The 18,262-nt window shown below is 43.4% G+C and overlaps 1 protein-coding gene across 3 annotated transcripts in view; it reads left to right on the top strand.

Moving 5' to 3' along the window:
• Nucleotides 1–18,262, top strand: part of slco1c1 (solute carrier organic anion transporter family, member 1C1) — a 202,398-nt gene that overhangs the window by 96,774 nt on the left and 87,362 nt on the right. For all 3 annotated transcript variants that reach the window (XM_060903857.1, XM_060903859.1, XM_060903860.1), the window contains one exon: nucleotides 12,430–12,528. In XM_060903857.1, coding sequence (XP_060759840.1) covers nucleotides 12,430–12,528 — 99 coding nt within the window. The remainder of the gene's footprint in view (nucleotides 1–12,429; nucleotides 12,529–18,262) is intronic.

Below are 18,262 nucleotides of genomic sequence, written 5' to 3' on the forward strand. Positions count from 1 at the left end.
ATGTATTGAGGTTTTTCACCCACGTGACCAAGTCATGTGATGCATCGTTAGGCTGCCATTTTGGACGTCACGGCTCGAATCAGTTTGAATGCGAGGAAGGTGACAAACGAAAAACATAAAAGAAAAAGGAGCGAGATGCAGAAAACACCTTCACTATCCAGCGACGTAGGGCATTTACAGGGCGAGCAGAGGGAGAGGTATTTGCAAAAATTGAGGTTAGCAGGCTTAGAGAACGACGTTTACCTGCTTCCACCAGGATTGTTCACTGATGTACGGAAGTACACGAAGCCCTCGTCTTTACCTGACTTCGGTCCACATGATCTGTATACCTATGTCGTTAAAAACCCATCGCCATACACAGGTATTGATCTGAAAGCGTATAAGAGTTTGGATGCCTACAAATATTTTGTGTCAGGCTGGGTAACATGCCTACATCAGTGGGTCGTCCCTGGAGCCGGTGGTCGCCATCTTATTACAGCTAAGGTTTGTTCACATTTTCATTTACTTTCGGTCCTCAGGATAAACAAAATGTTATTAAATGTCATTGAAATAACTTCTTAGTCTGTTGAGACATGGCCCGTTATAAATTTGCTGTTACCAGGCAATGACCAAGAACTGTATTATTAGGGTCGGTGTCTGTGTTGTAGCAGTGTACTAGCAGCTAGCTGTTAGCACTAGCTAATGTCAACAACATAGTAGCTAGTATGTTACTGTAGCAATGTTTACGTTCAGTCATTTGGATGACTGTTAAAACCTTTCAGTCTCAAGTTTTTCCTTTACTGTATTTACTAGTTTACTGTAATTATGATCCGGCAGCTATTTATACCGGATCCAGTGTAAATAGCTGCCGGAGCGCGCTCCGGCTTGCTCCCCCTCAAATTAAGCAGTGCGCTCCGGCTTGCTTCCGGAGCACTCGGGGAGCAAGCCGGAGCGCGCTGCTTAATTTGAGGCGGAGCAAGCCGGAGCGCGCTCCGGAACCTCGGCCGGAGCACTCCGGGAGCAAGCCGGAGCGCACTGCTTAATTTGAGGGGGAGCAAGCCGGAGCGCGCTCCGGAACCTCGGCCGGAGCACTCCGGGAGCAAGCCGGAGCGCGCTGCTTAATTTGAGGGGGAGCAAGCCGGAGCGTGCTCCGGAACCTCGGCCGGAGCACTCCGGGAGCAAGCCGGAGCGCGCTGCTTAATTTGAGGGGGAGCAAGCCGGAGCGTGCTCTGGAACCTCGGCCGGAGCACTGCGGGAGCAAGCCGGAGCGTGCTGCTTAATTTGAGGGGGAGCAAGCCGGAGCGCGCTCCGGAACCTCGGCCGGAGCACTCCGGGAGCAAGCCGGAGCGTGCTGCTTAATTTGAGGGGGAGCAAGCCGGAGCGCGCTCCGGAACCTCGGCCGGAGTACTCCGGGAGCAAGCCGGAGCGTGCTGCTTAATTTGAGGGGGAGCAAGCCGGAGCGCGCTCCGGCAGCTATTTACACGGGATCCAGTGTAAATAGCTGCTGGATCATAATTACAGTAAACTAGTAATACAGTAAAGGAAAAACTTGAGACTGAAAGGTTTTAACAGTCATCCAAATGACTGAACGTAAACATTGCTACAGTAACATACTAGCTACTATGTTGTTGACATTAGCTAGCTTGACCTTCAAAATGGCGGACACCGGGGCGTCAGGTGACCCTGTGACGTCAGGTGAAATACCTCAATATCACACTATTGGCATTATCTTAAGTAGCTTCATGAGGAGGTCACCTGGAATGCTTTTCAATTAATAGGTGTGCCTCGTCAAAAAGTAATTAGTGGATGAGTTTCTTGCCTTCTTAATGTGTTTGAGATCAAACAGTAAATAGTAAATAATAAAAATACAGTAAATAGCCCTATTCCACAACTGTAATAATCCATATTATGTCAGGAACTGCTCAACTAAGTAAAGAGAAACGACATTCATCATGACTTTAAGACATGAAGTGAATTTTAATGAATAAAAATAGAGAAAAAAACACTGAATTTTAAAGCATGTCCAAACTTTTGACTGGTACTGTGACTCCATAAGTACAGTAGAAGTATAACTATGGGCAATATTGAGACACTGTGAACTTAAGGCCTCTGCATGCTCTTGCGACAAGGCTTTCGCAGATAGTTTTTCGCAGACAGTTGTAATTTATCGTTGAGCGGGGAGTAATAGGCGTGCGCGATGTTATTCACCTCCACAACGCAAGGGGGCGCGAAGTCGCGAAATCGCTAGGAGTAGTTGGTGGGTGTGGTTAGTGGAGTGTTTATCCTCCGGTTACTTATAATGACTAGAACTGGAGTCGTATAGATGTACGTACTTCCTCACTTCCTCGATCAACCGCTCTTCGTGCTGCTCCATCTTCGCGCGTGTTTTTAAAAATGGCGGTCGTGAAAACAAAACAAACCGGGAAAGTAGGGAAGCGGAAGTGCGTGTACAGCGGATGTAGAGTGGACCAATCAGAGCCCTCTTGTCTGCGACGCTGTCTGCGAGGCTGTCTGCAGTGGTCACAATTTTTGGGAGGTGCGCGCAGAGCGTCTGCGAAGGGGGGGGCTTCGCAGACGCCATCTGCGACGCCATCTGCAAGGACTGGGTTGTCAGCATAAATTGGCCTTTAGAGTTGGACTATATTCAGAGTTAAGACTTAAGTCATTATCTTAACTACAAAACTTAATATTAATAGTGCTAAATATTTATTGGCCCTGTCACACTATAGCGTTTTGTTCGACGTTTGGTTGCGTTTTTAAAAATTTGAGAAACGCCGGGGAACGTCTACGTTCTTCAAATTAAGTTTCTAGGTCAACGATGTTGTAACGTTCTTGTAACGCTTGGGTAACGCTCAGCCAACGTTCCCTCAGTGTCAGGCGACGTTTGTGGTCGAAAATAGCAGCAAAACCTAGCGTTCTCATAGCGTCCACAGCGCTTTGATAGCGTTATCATAGCGTTTGGGTAGCGTCTGCCTTGCGTCCAGGTAACGTTCTCGACGTTTGTCCAGTGTCTAGCTGACGTTCTCAATGTTTCCACAGCGTCTGCCTAGCGTTCCTGTAGCGTTCGAGTAACACGTGGAGCGTTTGTGTGACGTTCCTGTTACGTTTAGCCAACCTGCGGCTGGACGCGCAGTATAAAAGGGGGGGCTTTTGGCCAGAGTGCATCACTTCCATTTCAACCACCATTTCAACCAGGTTGTTGTGATGCATGAGAGCAGCAACAGCATACTGGTGTTTCTCTTGGTCTGTCATTGTTCTGAAGTCTTCAAGTTCCAACAGGACTGTCGGTGGCCTCTGCAAGCCCCTTTAAATATATTTCTGGCAAGTGCCTGCCAAATGCTCCTGAACGCTACCAGTAGGTTACAGGCGCGTTACAAGGATGCTACATGGATGTTACACAGCCGCTGGAAAAATTCAGAACGCTGACAGACGTTAGAAAGATGTTGAAAGAGCGTTACATGAGCGTTAAGAACGCTCGGCGAACGCTGAAAAACGTTGGCGACACGCTGGACAGACGTTCGATGGATGTTACACAGGCGTTAGGCAAGCGTTACCCAAGCACTAGGCACGTGCTGGACACTCGACCCTGATGGGCCGGCGTCCGCCTAGCGTCCAGGGAACGTCCTGACTTTTGAGTAACGTTCAAGTAACGCCCGCAAACTTTCGTGTAACGTTCCTCTAACGTGTAAGTAGCGTTTTGATAGAACGTCCTGAATTTTTGTGCACACCCAAAACTATTTTTCACCCTCAACGTTCGCCGACGTCACTCGACGTTCCCCAACGTTTGCCGACGCTCGTCTAACTTTCTTGTAACTTTTTTCTAACGTTCTCGACGTTCCTCTGCGTTTCGCAACACGTTACTCGAACGCTGGTGAGAACGTCGTAGTGTGACAGGGCACTATGCAGGGAAAGTACTCATATACCTATGTTTAAGTCAGTATTCTGGGCCATTTACATTATGTATATCACTTGCATGTACAGTGGTGCTTGAAAGTTTGTGAACCCTTTAGAATTTTCTATATTTCTGCATAAATGTGACCGAAAACATCAGATTTTCACACAAGTCCTAAAAGTAGATAAAGAGAACCCAGTTAAACAAATGAAACAAAAATATTATCTTTGGTAATTTATTTATTGAGGAAAATGATCCAATATTACATATCTGTGAGTGGCAAAAGTATGTGAACCTCTAGGATTAGCAGTTAATTTGAAGGTGAAATTAGAGTCAGGTGTTTTCAATCAATGGGATGACAATCAGGTGTGAGTGGGCACCCTGTTTTATTTAAAGAACAGGGATCTATCAAAGTCTGATCTTCACAAGACATGTTTCTGGAAGTGTATCATGGCACGAACAAAGGAGATTTCTGAGGACCTCAGAAAAAGCGTTGTTGATGCTCATCAGGCTGGAAAAGGATATAAAACCATCTCTAAAGAGTTTGGATTCCACCAATCCACAGTCAGACAGATTGTGTACAAATGGAGGAAATTCAAGACCATTGTTACCCTCCCCAGGAATGTCAACCAACAAAGATCACTCCAAGAGCAAGGCATGTAATAGTCGGCGAGGTCACAAAGGACCCCAGGGTAACTTCTAAGCAACTGAAGGCCTCTCTCACATTGGCTAATGTTAATGTTTATGAGTCCACCATCAGGAGAATACTGAACAACAGTGGTGTGCATGGCAGGGTTGCAAGGAGAAAGCCACTGCTCTCCAAAAAGAACATTGCTGCTCATCTGCAGTTTGCTAAAGATCATGGGGACAAGCCAGAAGGCTATTGGAAAAATGTTTTGTGGACAGATGAGACCAAAATAGAACTTTTTGGTTTAAATGAGAAGCATTATGTTTGGAGAAAGGAAAACACTGCATTCCAGCATAAGAACCTTATCCTATCTGTGAAACATGGTGGTGGTAGTATCATGGTTTAGGCCTGTTTTGCTGCATCGGGGCCATGATGGCTTGCCATCATTGATGGAACAATGAATTCTGAATGATACCAGCAAATTCTAAAAGAAAATGTCAGGACATCTGTCCATGAACTGAATCTTAAGAGAAGGTGGGTCATGCAGTAAGACAACAACCCTAAGCACACAAGTTGTTCTACCAAAGAATGGTTAAAGAAGAATAAAGTTAATGTTTTGGAATGGCCAATTCAAAGTCCTGACCTTAGTCATTCGAAATGTTGTGGAAGGACCTGAAGCGAGCAGTTAATGTAAGGAAACCCACCAACATCCCAGAGTTGAAGCTGTTCTGTACAGCAGAATGGGCTGAAATTCCTCCAAGCCGGTGTGCAGGACTGATCAGCAGTTACCGGAAACGTTTAGTTGCAGTTATTGCTGCATAAGGGGGTCACACCAGATACTGAAAGCAAAGGTTCACATACTTTTGCCACTCACAGACATGTAATATTGGATCATTTTCCCCAATAAATAAATGACCAAGTATAATATTTTTGTCTCATTTGTTTAACTGGGTTCTTTTTATCTACTTTTAGGACTTGTGTGAAAATCTGATGATGTTTTAGGTCACATTTATGCAGAAATATAGAAAATTCTAAAGGGTTCTCAAACTTTCAAACACCACTGTAGTTTATGCCTCCAAGTTTGTCAGATTTTCTTGGGTAAAGGTGTCCAACACAATGTTTTTTCACTGGCATCTAGATGACTGACTTTAAACACAAGCATTTGACTTAAGCCTGAAAAAAATTCAGAATAGAAAATGCAGACTTAAGAACCAGATAGCATTTTTTTCTTTGCATGGGATGAGACAATTAATGAACCATTTGTTCATTTATACATTCATAATTTATTTATCTTCAGTAACAACTTTATCCTAGTCAAGGTCCTGATCCATCTGGAGCTTGTCCTGGGAATACTGGACATGAGGTGGTATTACAATTTGGATGGGAATCATATATGGCTCAGATGGCATTGCATAGCATTTTTGTTTGTTTGTTTTTGTTTGTTTTGCAATGGCCAGAACTAACTTCACCATGAAATATTGTGGTTTAATCAAATCCTTAGGCAGTGGTGCTGGACTTAATACTGTTGCTTGTTCGAGGTGATATCATGCGAGAAAAATGTGCTTAAGTCCTAGGGCAGAATTGTGTGTAACTGAGACATGCCTGTTTTAGAGACCTTCCTTAATATTTGGTACACTTGGAAATCATTGCAATGTAAAACCAACCAAACCAAATGAAAATGATAAAATGAAAAACAAAAGAAAGCAAAGATGTGCAGCCAGTTCTTGGCTCATTGCATGGAACACTAAAGAGACCATAGACTAATATATTATTAAGGTTTTGTGATTGTACTCAATGCTAATGCAGAGAATCTTCTTCTGAAATCTGAGTGGCTGATGGTGATGGTTTTTGAGTAACCCATTCATCATTAGAAATACACTTATTGAGGGGTGGGTGAGAGAGTGAGAGAGAGATCAGTGTTAAATATATTTCAACTTATTTATTTCAGGCATATAAAGCATCTGCATGAAAATCTGTAAAACATTATCTCATGACATGCTAAAAAAGACTTAGAAAAGATGTCATAAGTTTAACTTTAAGGCATTTAACTACAGTGGCTTACACTGAAGTATTGTACTTTAACATGCAGCCATTTACTCTGTGATAAAGGCATCAAAACATCACACCTGGCAATGAGATGACTAGAAGGGGACGTAGGTTGAATCCCTAGGAAACTGGTACAGTCATACTCAAATGACTTGGCAGACTCTCACAGTTTGGGTAAGCCACGATGTGCATTCCAGTTCTTACAATCATGATCAGGCTGTTACCCCCAGCTGCAGCAGTAACCCCCTAAGGGGCGGCTGGAATTAAGAAAACCTTTGAAGTAGGTCCAAAATATACTCATCTCATTGAAAATGATATGAGCTCCAGTTCTTTGGAAGCATGTTTTTTTTTTTTTCTTAGAATAGGAAAAAGACACATCAGCTTATCATAATTCAGGACATGTCAAGATCAAGCCTAAATAAAAGCAAAAGCAAGTCAAGAGTGAGACAGAAAAAAATAAAATCCTTTTTGAGGCCAAGTCTTTAATTAAGATATTTGGCTTCACTTGTACATTGTCCCAACAATTAGGCTGTGGTAGGCTTGTCAAAGTATGTGCATTCAAAAAGAAAATACAACATTACCATTATTTTTACACACTCTGGGTTGAGACCAAGACCATATTTAGCTAGATCAAAACCCAAAATTAAGACAAGTCTAAGTACAAATGTAAGTCCAAGCTACAGTCCTATATCACTGAATTAGTTAATAAAACAGATACAGCAGTATACAGTGCCTTGCAAAAGTATTCATACCCCTTGAACTTTTTCACCTTACAACCACGAACTTAAAAGTTTTTTATTGAGATTTTATGTGATAGACCAACACAGAGTAGCACATAATTGTGAAGTGAAACGAAAATGATAGTCTTCAAAATTTTAAGCAAATAAAAATCTGAAAAATGTGGTGTGCATTAGTATTCAGCTCCCTGTCCTCTGATACCTCTAAATACAATCCAGTGCAATCAATTGCCTTCAGAAGTCATCTAATTAGTTAATAGAGTCCTACTGTGTGTAATTTACTCTCAGCATAAATACACTTGTTCTGTGAAGGCCTCAGTGGTTTGTTAGAGAACACTGAAGAACAAACAGCATCATGAAGACCATATAACTCACCAGACAGGTCAGGGATAAAGTTCTGGAGAAGTTTAAAGCAGGGTTAGGTTATAAAAAAATATCCCAAGCTCTGAACATCTCAAGAAGCACTGTTCAATCCAAGTCAAGTCAACTTTATTGTCAAATATGCTATACATGCTCGACATACAGCACAGATGAAATTTCAGTCCTCTCTGACCCACGGTGCAAACAGGCAATGCAATAAATAAAAACAGAATAATTGAAAAAACAAACAATATAAACAGTGTAAACACTAGATAAGAACTAGACAAAGACTAAACACTCAAACAGACAATATAAACAGTATAAAACACTCATATATACATACACACACACACACACACGTAAATTGGTGCAAATAAACAGTCAAGGGCACTTGAGGTATAGCAGGTAAACATGAAATAAGCAGTATAAACAAACTAGCAGCTGTTAAGGTGAGGTAGTGCGGAATAGTGCAAATGAGCGAGGTAAAGTGAGATGTGAAGTCCCTGAGTTCAGTGTGTTAATGAACGGTGTGTGTGTGTGTGTGTGTGTGTGTGTGTGTGTGTGTGTTTGGGGGGGGGGACTGTGAGGATGACATGTCAGATGCTGAAGGGGGGGCAGGGGGGTGTGCGAGCAGAATCTGTGGCAGGGGGGAGGGGGGGCAGAACAGGGAGGGAGTTGAGCCTCCTGACTGCCTGGTGAAAGAAACTATTCTTGAGCCTGCTGGTTTTGGCCCGGAGACTCTGTAGTCTCCTCCCTGACGGCAGCAGACTGAAGAGGCTGTGAGATGGGTGGGTGGGGTCACCTGCAATCCTGATGGCTTTGCGGGTGAGGCGGGAGTTATAAATATCCATTAGAGAAGGGAGAGAGACACCAATGATCCTCTCAGCTGCTCTTACGATGCGCTACAGAGACTTGCAGCAGGACACGTTGCAGGCGCCATACCACACGTTGATGCAGCTGGTCAGAATGTTCTTGATGGTGCCTCTGTAGAAAGTGTGCATGATGGGGGCCGGGGCTCTTGCTCTCCTCAGTTTGTGGAGGAAGTACAGACGCTGTTGGGCTTTTTTGGCCAGTGATGCAGTGTTGTTGCTCCAGGACAGGTCTTCAGAGACGTGCACACCCAGAAATTTGGTGCTGCTCACCCTCTCCACTGCAGCACCATCGATAGATAGTGGAGCATGCTGGGTGTGCTTGGATATCCACAGTGGGCAATATCCAAAGGGGCAGAACAGGTCAAGAACAACAAAACACAGAAGAATGAGAAAAAACAAAGCAACAAACAAGAACACAGGGGAGTAGTAACATTACCATACATCAGAGGAATAATGGAACGCATCCAAAGAGTAATGAGGAAACACAACATCAACACACCTGTCGAACCACACACAACACTCCGTCAGATCCTGGTTCATCCCAAAGACAGAATACATCCGGAAAACAAATGCAACACCATATATGAGATTCCGTGCCAATCATGCAATAAAACCTACATCGGGGAGACAGGGAGGAGCTTCATCACAAGGAAAAATGAACATAAGAAAGAGTGCAAAAAGGAGACAGCTACAAGACAAACCCGAACAACAAAAGAAAAGGCACAACAGGAAAATTACAAGTCAGCCATAACAGACCACTGCAAAAGAGAAAATCACATTATGGACTGGGGGAATGCCAGAGTCATCCGCACAGAAGATAACAAACATCAGCGCTGGATCAGGGAGGCCATGGAGATCCGAAAGCGAAGCCCGAGGACCATCAACCGGGATGAGGGAGCATACATGCTCTCCCATACCTGGAGTGCCATCTTGCAGGGGACGAACGGAGAGCAGAAGACGTGACCGACCTGTCAAATCAGACAGGAAGGTCACGCCTTCGGAAACATCAGCTGATAAGATGCGTCACCAACAACATCCGGTGACACTCTGAGGAAGACGACAGTTACGTACGTCGAAACATATCAGGTAAACAAACCCAAAACTAGCTGTCTGATGAAAAAGAAAAAACTAACCATATCTAATATAAGACATAATGAACGTAATCGAGGGAGATTGTTGTCCTTGCACTACATGGCCAAGCAGCTCACCTCACTCCTGTAGATTGTCTCATCGCCATTGTTGATGAGACCCATCACAGTCTTGTCATCCGCAAACTTAATGAAGAGATTTGAGCTGGATGTTGGTGTGCAGTCGTGGGTCAGCAGAGTGAAGAGGAGGGGGCTTAGCACACATCCTTGGGGGCCCCCGTGTTCAGTGTGATGGTGCTGGAGGAGTTGCTGCCGACCTGTACAGTCTGTGGTCTCCCTGTCAGGAAGTCCAGCAGCCAGTTGCACAGGGAGGTGTTGAGTCCCAGCTGGTCCAGTTTATGAATGAGCTGCTGTGGAATGATTGTGTTGAATGCTGAGCTAAAGTCTATGAACAGCATTCTGACATACGAGTCTTTTGTCTCCAGGTGGGTGAGGGCTGAGTGGAGGGCAGTGGAGATGGCGTCATCGGTCGAACGGTTGGACTGATATGTAAACTGGAAAGGGTCCAGGGCAGGGGGGAGGGCAGACTTGATATGCCGCATGACTAGCCGCTCGAAGCACTTCATGAGGATGGGAGTGAGTGCGACAGGGCAGTAGTCATTGAAGCAGGAGGGAGACGGCTTCTTCGGGACCGGGATGATGGTGGTGGTTTTGAGGCGCGTGGGGACAACAGCCTGGCTCAACGAGATGTTGAAGATGTCTGTAAAGACATCTGTGAGCTCCTTGGCACAGTCTCTCAGGACACGACCAGGAATGTTATCAGGACCCGGGGCTTTTCGTGCATTTGTCGTCCTGAGAGCTCTCCTCACGCTGTCTGGGGACAGCGTCAACACCTGGTCGCCGGGAGGTGGTGGGGTCTTCTGTGCCGTGGTGCTGTTGTCTGCCTCAAAGCGAGCAAAGAAGTCGTTCAACTGATTCAGCAGAGATGTGGAGTTGTCACAGGTCTGCAGCAAGGGCTTGTAGTCTGTGATGGTCTGAATCCCCTGCCACAGGCTCCTGGTGTCTCTGCTGTCATTGAAATGGTCAGCAATGTGCCTGGAATACTGTCTCTTGGCCACCCTGATGCCTCGTGACAGATTGGCCCTAGCTGTCCTCAGGCCCACCTCGTCCGCAGCTCTGAAGGCGGCGTTCCGAGCCCACAGGAGCCTATAGATTTCCCGTCAGCCATGGCTTCTGATTGGCCCGAATGGAGATGGTTCTGGTGACCGTAACGTCGTCCATGCACTTCCTCATGCAGGCAGTGACGATCTCCGTGTACTCCTGGAGATCTGTGATATTGCTGTAGGTGGCTGCCTGTCTGAACATGCTCCAGTCAGTGGTGGAAAAATAGTCCTGGAGTGCCTCTGAGGACCCCTCTGGCCACACACATATCTGTTCTGTAGCTGGTTTGATGACTTTAACCAGCGGCCTGTATGCTGGCATTAGCATAACAGTGGAGTGATCTGAGGCCCCAAGGTGGGGGAGGAGTAGGGCTTTGTAGGCGTCTTTATGCATGGTGTAAACATTGTCCAGAGTATTGTTTCCACGTGTGGGAAAGTTGATATGTCCATCATTCAAAAATGGAAAAAGTATGGCACAACTGCAAACCTACCAAGACATGGCCGTCCACCTAAACTGACAGAGCGAGCAAGGAGAGCACTGGTTGGAGAAGCAGCCAAGAGGTCCATGATCACTCTGGAGGAGCTGCAGAAATCCACAGCTCAGGTGGGAGAATCTGTGCACAGGACAACTAGAAGTCGTACACTCCACAAATCTGGCCTTTTTGGAAGAGTGGCAAGAAGAAAGCTGTTGCTGAAAGACAGGCATAAGAAGCCATGTAGGGGACACAGCAAACATGTGGAAGAAGGTGCTTTGGTCAGATGAGACCAAAGTTGAACTTTTTGGCCTAAATGCAAAGCGCTATGTGTGGTGGAAAACTAGCACTGCTCATCACCCTGCACACACCATCCCCACTGTGAAACATGGTGGTGGCAGCATCTTGCTATGGTGATGCTTTTCTTCAGCAGGGACAGGGAAGCTGGTCAGAGTTGATGGGAAGATGGATGGAGCTAAATACAGGGCAATCCTGGAAGAAAACCTGTTGGAGGCTGCAAAAGACTTGAGACTGGGAAGGATATTCACCTTCCAGCAAGACAATGACCCTAAACATACAGCCACAGCTACAATGGAATGGTTTAGATCAAAGAATATTCATGTGATAGAATGGCCCAGTCAAAGTCCAGACCTAAATCCCATTGAGCATCTGTGGCAAGACTTGAAAATTGCTGTTCACAGACGCTGTCCATCCAATCTGGCTGAGCTTGAGCTATTTTGCAAAGAAAAATGGGCAAAAATTTCAGTGTCTAGATGGCAAAGCTGGTAGAGACATACCACAAAAGACTTGCAGCTGTAATTGCAGCAAAAGTTGGCTCTACAAAGTATTGACGCAGGGGGGCTGAATACTAATGCACATCACATTTTTCAGATTTTTATTTGTTTAAAATTTTGAAGACCATTTATCATTTTCATTTCACTTCACAATTATGTGCTACTCTGTGTTGGTCTATCACATAAAATCTCAATAAAAACTTTTAAGTTCGTGCTTGTAAGGTGGAAAAATGTGAAAAAGTTCAAGGGGTATGAATACTTTTGCAAGGCACTGTATTGTATTATTAGTCATATTATTCACATTCTTACCTCTGGAAACTTTTTAGTGTACTTTGTCATTCCAGTTAGTGTTTTTTACCTGCCTGTTGTCATAACAATCTATGCTTGCTGTGTGTTTCAGGGTTTGTTCAGACAATTTCGGTCATTGGCCCAGTGTTTGGCTACCTGCTTGGATCTCTCTGTGCAAAGTTATATGTAGACATTGGATTTGTCAACATGGGTGAGTGGAAGTGATGCACCTTCAAACAATTAGATCACTTCTCTCAGACAAAGCCTGAGGCTTACTGAGATTGAGTGCATGCGCATTCTATGCGATGTACTTCCTATTTTCCAAGTTGTTTGTTTGCGACAAGTCTTTTTCCACAAGTGTTGGCATTAATCACTAATCATTTTATCTTCTCTACAAATAATTTTTCCTGTATCTTTTCCATTTTTGATTGTACTTTCACTTTCCTTTTTCCGCATTTTAATTTTTTCGGAAGAATTCCAAGGCCGGAAGTTTTTTCCTCCCATGCAAAGACCACAAGGGGAGGCCATCCACATTGGATCTGCTTTAATATCAACAGATCTTCAATTAAGGTACATAAATCCATTCATCATGGCACACTTTCAGCTTGTTCAGTGTGCTGAGTGCAGGATGTTTAGTCATTCTTCATCCATCACTAGTGATAGCTTTATTTGTGATAAGTGCAGATTAGTTAGCTCTCTGAGGGAGAAGAATGCAGCTTTAGAGGTGCTATCCAGACACAAGAAAGGGTTAGTGAGAATGAGAGCAGTGTAGTTTCTGCAGGGGAAAGTCTGGATGCCCTAGGTGGAATTAACAATCCCCCAACTCCGGCATTAGAGCCCTCACAGCGGAGCAAATGGGTGATGACTCAGTGGCATAATCATAGAGCCAAAGCTACCGCTGAGGCTCATCCACGGGAGCACCATTCCTCTCCACTTCACATGTCAAACAGGTTCGCTCTCCTCAGTGATGCACCCACTGAGAAACCTGAAAGAACTCAGGTTATAGGAGATTCTATCATACGGCATGTGAAATTAGCTAGGCCTTTAGGGGCACCAGCAGCTTTAGTCAGGTGTCAGAGTGCCGGACATAGCAGTTAATCTTAGGGTCCTAGGAAAGCATAGGTTCTCAAAGATAGTTATCCACATAGGAGCTAATGATATACACCTTTGTCAGTCTGAGGTTACTAAGAGTAACATTGTAGAGGTGTTTAAATTAGCAAAGGCAATGTCCAATGCTGTAATATGCTCTGGCTCCATCCTATTGCAGCATGGCGATGTAGCTTACAGCAGGTTATGGTCACTGAACTGCTGGTTGTCCAGGTGGTGCTCTGAAAACAGTGTGGGCTTTATAGATAATCAGATTAATGTTGAGGGCACTGCTGGCCTGTTAGGGCAGAACGGTATCCATCCCGCTCGGGACGGTGCAGCTCTCATTTCTTGCAACATAGCTCATAGTCTCAGAACAGGCCTAGTTAACTTCTGACTATCCAGGCTAAACCAACTGTCTGCTAGCTGCACAGAGTCGTCACTCAGGGCACACTACATCGAGATTGTGTATGTTCTCTGAGCTAAACAAAAAAGTAGAAATACTCAGAGTTTTTTTCTAGTAGCCTAATTAATATAAAATTGGATCATACTGACTGTACAGCCACTGCCAGCACCTTTGATCTAAAGGTAGGACTCTTAAATATTATATCCCGTACATCTAAAGTCCTAATTGTCAGTGAACTTATTACTGATCAGGAGTTAATGTACTGTGTTTAACAGAAACATGGATAAAGCCAAATGAATATATAGCATTAAATGAAGCTAGTCCTCCTGGATACAGTTATATACACCAGCCTCGTCTAACTGGCAGAGGAGGAGGCATCACAGTTATTTATAATGATTATCTAGGTGTAACACAAAAGCCTGGTTATAAATTTAATACGTTTGAAGTTCTTCATACTAATATAATGTATGTAGCCTTGAAAAATAAGTCTACCCAGTCAATTCTGTGTCTTATTATTTACAGGCCTGGGGCCTTATTTTGAGTTTCTTAATTAATTTGTGGCTTTAATCTTAGACCATGTTATTTCCTTCCACAAAGCTTTAGTTGTCTGAGATTTTAATATTCAGTTCAATAACCCTGAAGATCCTCTGAAAACAGTGTTTGTGTCCATTTTAGATTCAGTAGGGGTTAATCAAAACGTCATAGAACCTATACACAATGGTGGTCACACTCTCAATCTAATACTAACATTTGGGTTAAATATAGAAAATATAGTCACACTTCCACAGTCTGAAGTTCTCAGATCATTATCTCATCTCATTCAAAATATGTCTGAGCAATAATATATGCACCTCACCATGCTACTATATTAAATGTACATTCACATCAACTACTGCAGAGTTTTGTAAATAATCTCCCAGAGTTATCAACTTTGATTGGATTACTGTCAGCCCCCACAGAACTTGATCAAGCAACTGAATGCTTAGAGTCAACGTTCCACTATACTTTAGATAATGTAGCTTCACTTTAAAGAAAAATGATTAGAGAAAAAATTCGCACTCTGGTATTACCATTACACTCGCACTTTAAAACACACCACTTGAAAATTAGAACGTAAATGGTGTCAAACACAATTGGTAGCATTCAAATTAGCATGGAAGGAGAGCTTCCTGAAGTATACAAAAGCTCTTAGTGCTGCTAGATCAATGTATCTCTCCACACTAATAGAAGATAACAAAAATAATCCTAAATTCCTATTTAATACTGTAGCAAAATTAATTAGGAAAAAGGCCACAAGAGACACATGCATACCTACAATATGTAGTAGCAATGACTTCATGAATTTTTTCAATAACAAAATTGAAAATATCTGACAAAAATTTCAACCTACTAATTTAAGGCCAGACAATTTAAGCAACCCTGTAGTTAACAATATAACTATCAGATCAGCAATTATAGTGTTTTGCTCCCCTTAGAAAAATCAAACTAATTTCATTAATCTCCACATCAAAATCTTCAACTTGTGTACTATATCTCTTACCTACATAATTCTTCAAACAGATAATTACAGAAGCAATTGAACCACTTGTAAAAATAATAAATTCTTCCCTTAATATTGGCTATGTACCCAAATTTTTAAAATAGCAGTTATCAAACCCCTGATTAAAAACGTGACCTCGACCCCTGTCAGTTGTCCAATTATAGGCCAATATCAAACCTCCACTTTATCTCCAAGATCCTTGAAAAAGCTGTGGCACAGCAGTTATGCTCATATCTACATAGGAATAGCATCCATGAAATGTATCAGTCAGGATTTAGACCTCATCATAGCACAGAGACCACATCATAGACCACATCATAACACTGGTTAAAGTAGTAAATGACCTACTGTTGGCATCTGATCAGGGCTGTGTCTTGCTGCTTGTATTGCTTGACCTTAGTGCAGTCTTTGACACCACTGATAATTCCATTCTCCTGGATAGACTAAAAAAATGTTGTGGGAGTTAAGGGAATGGCAATCTCCAGGCTCAGGTCTTATTTAACCGATGGCTATCAATTTGTTGATGTAAATGGTGATTTTTCCATACATACAGTACTCTGGTAAAGTTTGGTGTTCCACAAGGTTCTGTCTTAGGCCCACTGCTTTTTCTTTATATACCTCTGGGTTATATTATTCATAAGCATGGTATTAGTTTCCATTGTTATGCTGATGACACACAGTTGTATGTTTCTGCAAAGCCAGATGAGAGACACCAGCTTAATAAAATTGAGGAATGTGTAAAGTACATTAGACACTGGATGCTTATTAACTTCCTTCTGCTTAACTCTGACAAGACTGAAGTATTTGTACTAGGACCACATACAGCTAGAAGTAGGGTTTCTGATTACACAGTAATTCTAGATGGCCTTTCTGTTTCTTCACATGCAGGAGTAAAAGACCTCGGTGTGATCATTGACTCCAGTCTTTCATTTGAAACTCATATCGATAACATTACCCAGATAACTTTCTTTCATCTCAGAAATATTGCTGATAAGAAATGTAATGTTACTACATGACGCAGAAAAAACAGTTCATGTTTTTCTTACCTCTAGGTTGGATTATTGTCATGCCTTACTGTCTAGATGTTCCAATAAGTGCATAAACAAGCTCCAGTTCAAAATGCAGCAGCAAGAGTCCTTACTAGAACTAGAAGATATGACCACATCACCCCTGTCTTATCCACACTGCATTGGCTCCCAATCAAATTTCGTATTGATTATAAAATACTACTATTGACCTTTAAAGCACTGAATGGTCTTGTGCCACAGTACCTGAGCAAACTTCTGGTTGTTTATGATCCACCATGGCTACTTAGATCAAAAGGTGCCGGCTATCTGCTGGTACCTCGTATAGTGAAGGCTACATCAGGGGGCAGAGCCTTTTCTTACAAAGCCCCACAGTTATGGAACAGCCTTCCAAGTAGTGTTCAGGACTCAGACACACTCTCAGTGTTTGTCTAGGCTGTAAACATATCCTTTTAGTCAAGCCTTTTGTTAATAGTCTTTATTCAGTAAAGGAGTCGGTCTGTAGGGTCCGCAGGCATAGAGTGTTTTGGTAAACTGGGATGTATTGATGCTGTCATCCCCCTGCTCACTCACTCACTTGGGTTTGTTGATGGTGTTGTGGCTGGATGCTCTATGTCCCAGGGTGCTCTCATGTCTGTGTTACCTTCTGGCTTTCCCCTTTTAGTTATGCTGTCATAGTTTTGCCGGAGTCCCTGCTTGCACTCAGTGCAAAATATATCCTGTTCTTACTCATTAGGTGACATTGGGCAAACCTAACAACCTGTGTTTTCCCTCTCTCATCCCCCCAACTCTGTCTGTCCCTCTGTGTTACATGTCAATCCTGAGACACCGGTAAGATGCTGACCTCTTCTGCTCCTTGGACTCACCTGATGCATACTGATGCCCTACATCTGGCTGGAGTCTCATCACATTGCTACTGTGGAGGATGGCCCCATATGGACACAGTCAAAAGTCACACTTGGAAGATGGGTCTAGACACTTACAATAATACATTTATGTCTGAGGACTACAGTTGACTTGCTGACTTTAGGACTGCAGTTGTCATGAACAGTTTTGCACTCAAGTTTCCATCAATGAACAGTTTATAACTTCAACAAAACTCATGTTAAAGCTATAATGATTTTCTTGGTTTCACAGTTATACTTTGTGACTCTATAGGACACAGTTATAGAACCGAGTTATTGATAATCACGCTATCTGTTATCATCCAAATGAGGATGGGTTCCCTTTTGAGTCTGGTTCCTCTCAAGGTTTCTTCCTCATATCATCTGAGGGAGTTTTTCCTTGCCACCATTGCCACAGGCTTGCTCATTGGGGATAAATTAGGGATAAAATTAGCTCATGTTTAAAGCCTTTAATTTTCTGTAAAGTTGCTTTGTGACAATGTCTATTGTTAAAAACGCTATACAAATAAACTTGACGTGACTTTTCTGTATTTTTATACACAGGATATTTGCAGGGTGGCACGGTGGTGTAGTGGTTAGCGCTGTCGCCTCACAGCAAGAAGGTCCTGGGTTCGAACCCCGGGGCCGGCGAGGGCCTTTCTGTGTGGAGTTTGCATGTTCTCCCCGTGTCCGCGTGGGTTTCCTCCGGGTGCTCCGGTTTCCCCCACAGTCCAAAGACATGCAGGTTAGGTTAACTGGTGACTCTAAATTGACCGTAGGTGTGAGTGTGAATGGTTGTCTGTGTCTATGTGTCAGCCCTGTGATGACCTGGCGACTTGTCCAGGGTGTACCCCGCCTTTCGCCCGTAGTCAGCTGGGATAGGCTCCAGCTTGCCTGCGACCCTGTAGAAGGATAAAGCGGCTAGAGATAATGAGATGAGATGAGGATATTTGCATTTCTATTCATCACAAAAATATTGAGGATTGCTGGTAAGTTTCAGAGTA

The sequence above is a fragment of the Neoarius graeffei genome, chromosome 21 (genome assembly GCF_027579695.1).
Source record: "Neoarius graeffei isolate fNeoGra1 chromosome 21, fNeoGra1.pri, whole genome shotgun sequence".
Lineage (NCBI taxonomy): Eukaryota > Metazoa > Chordata > Actinopteri > Siluriformes > Ariidae > Neoarius > Neoarius graeffei.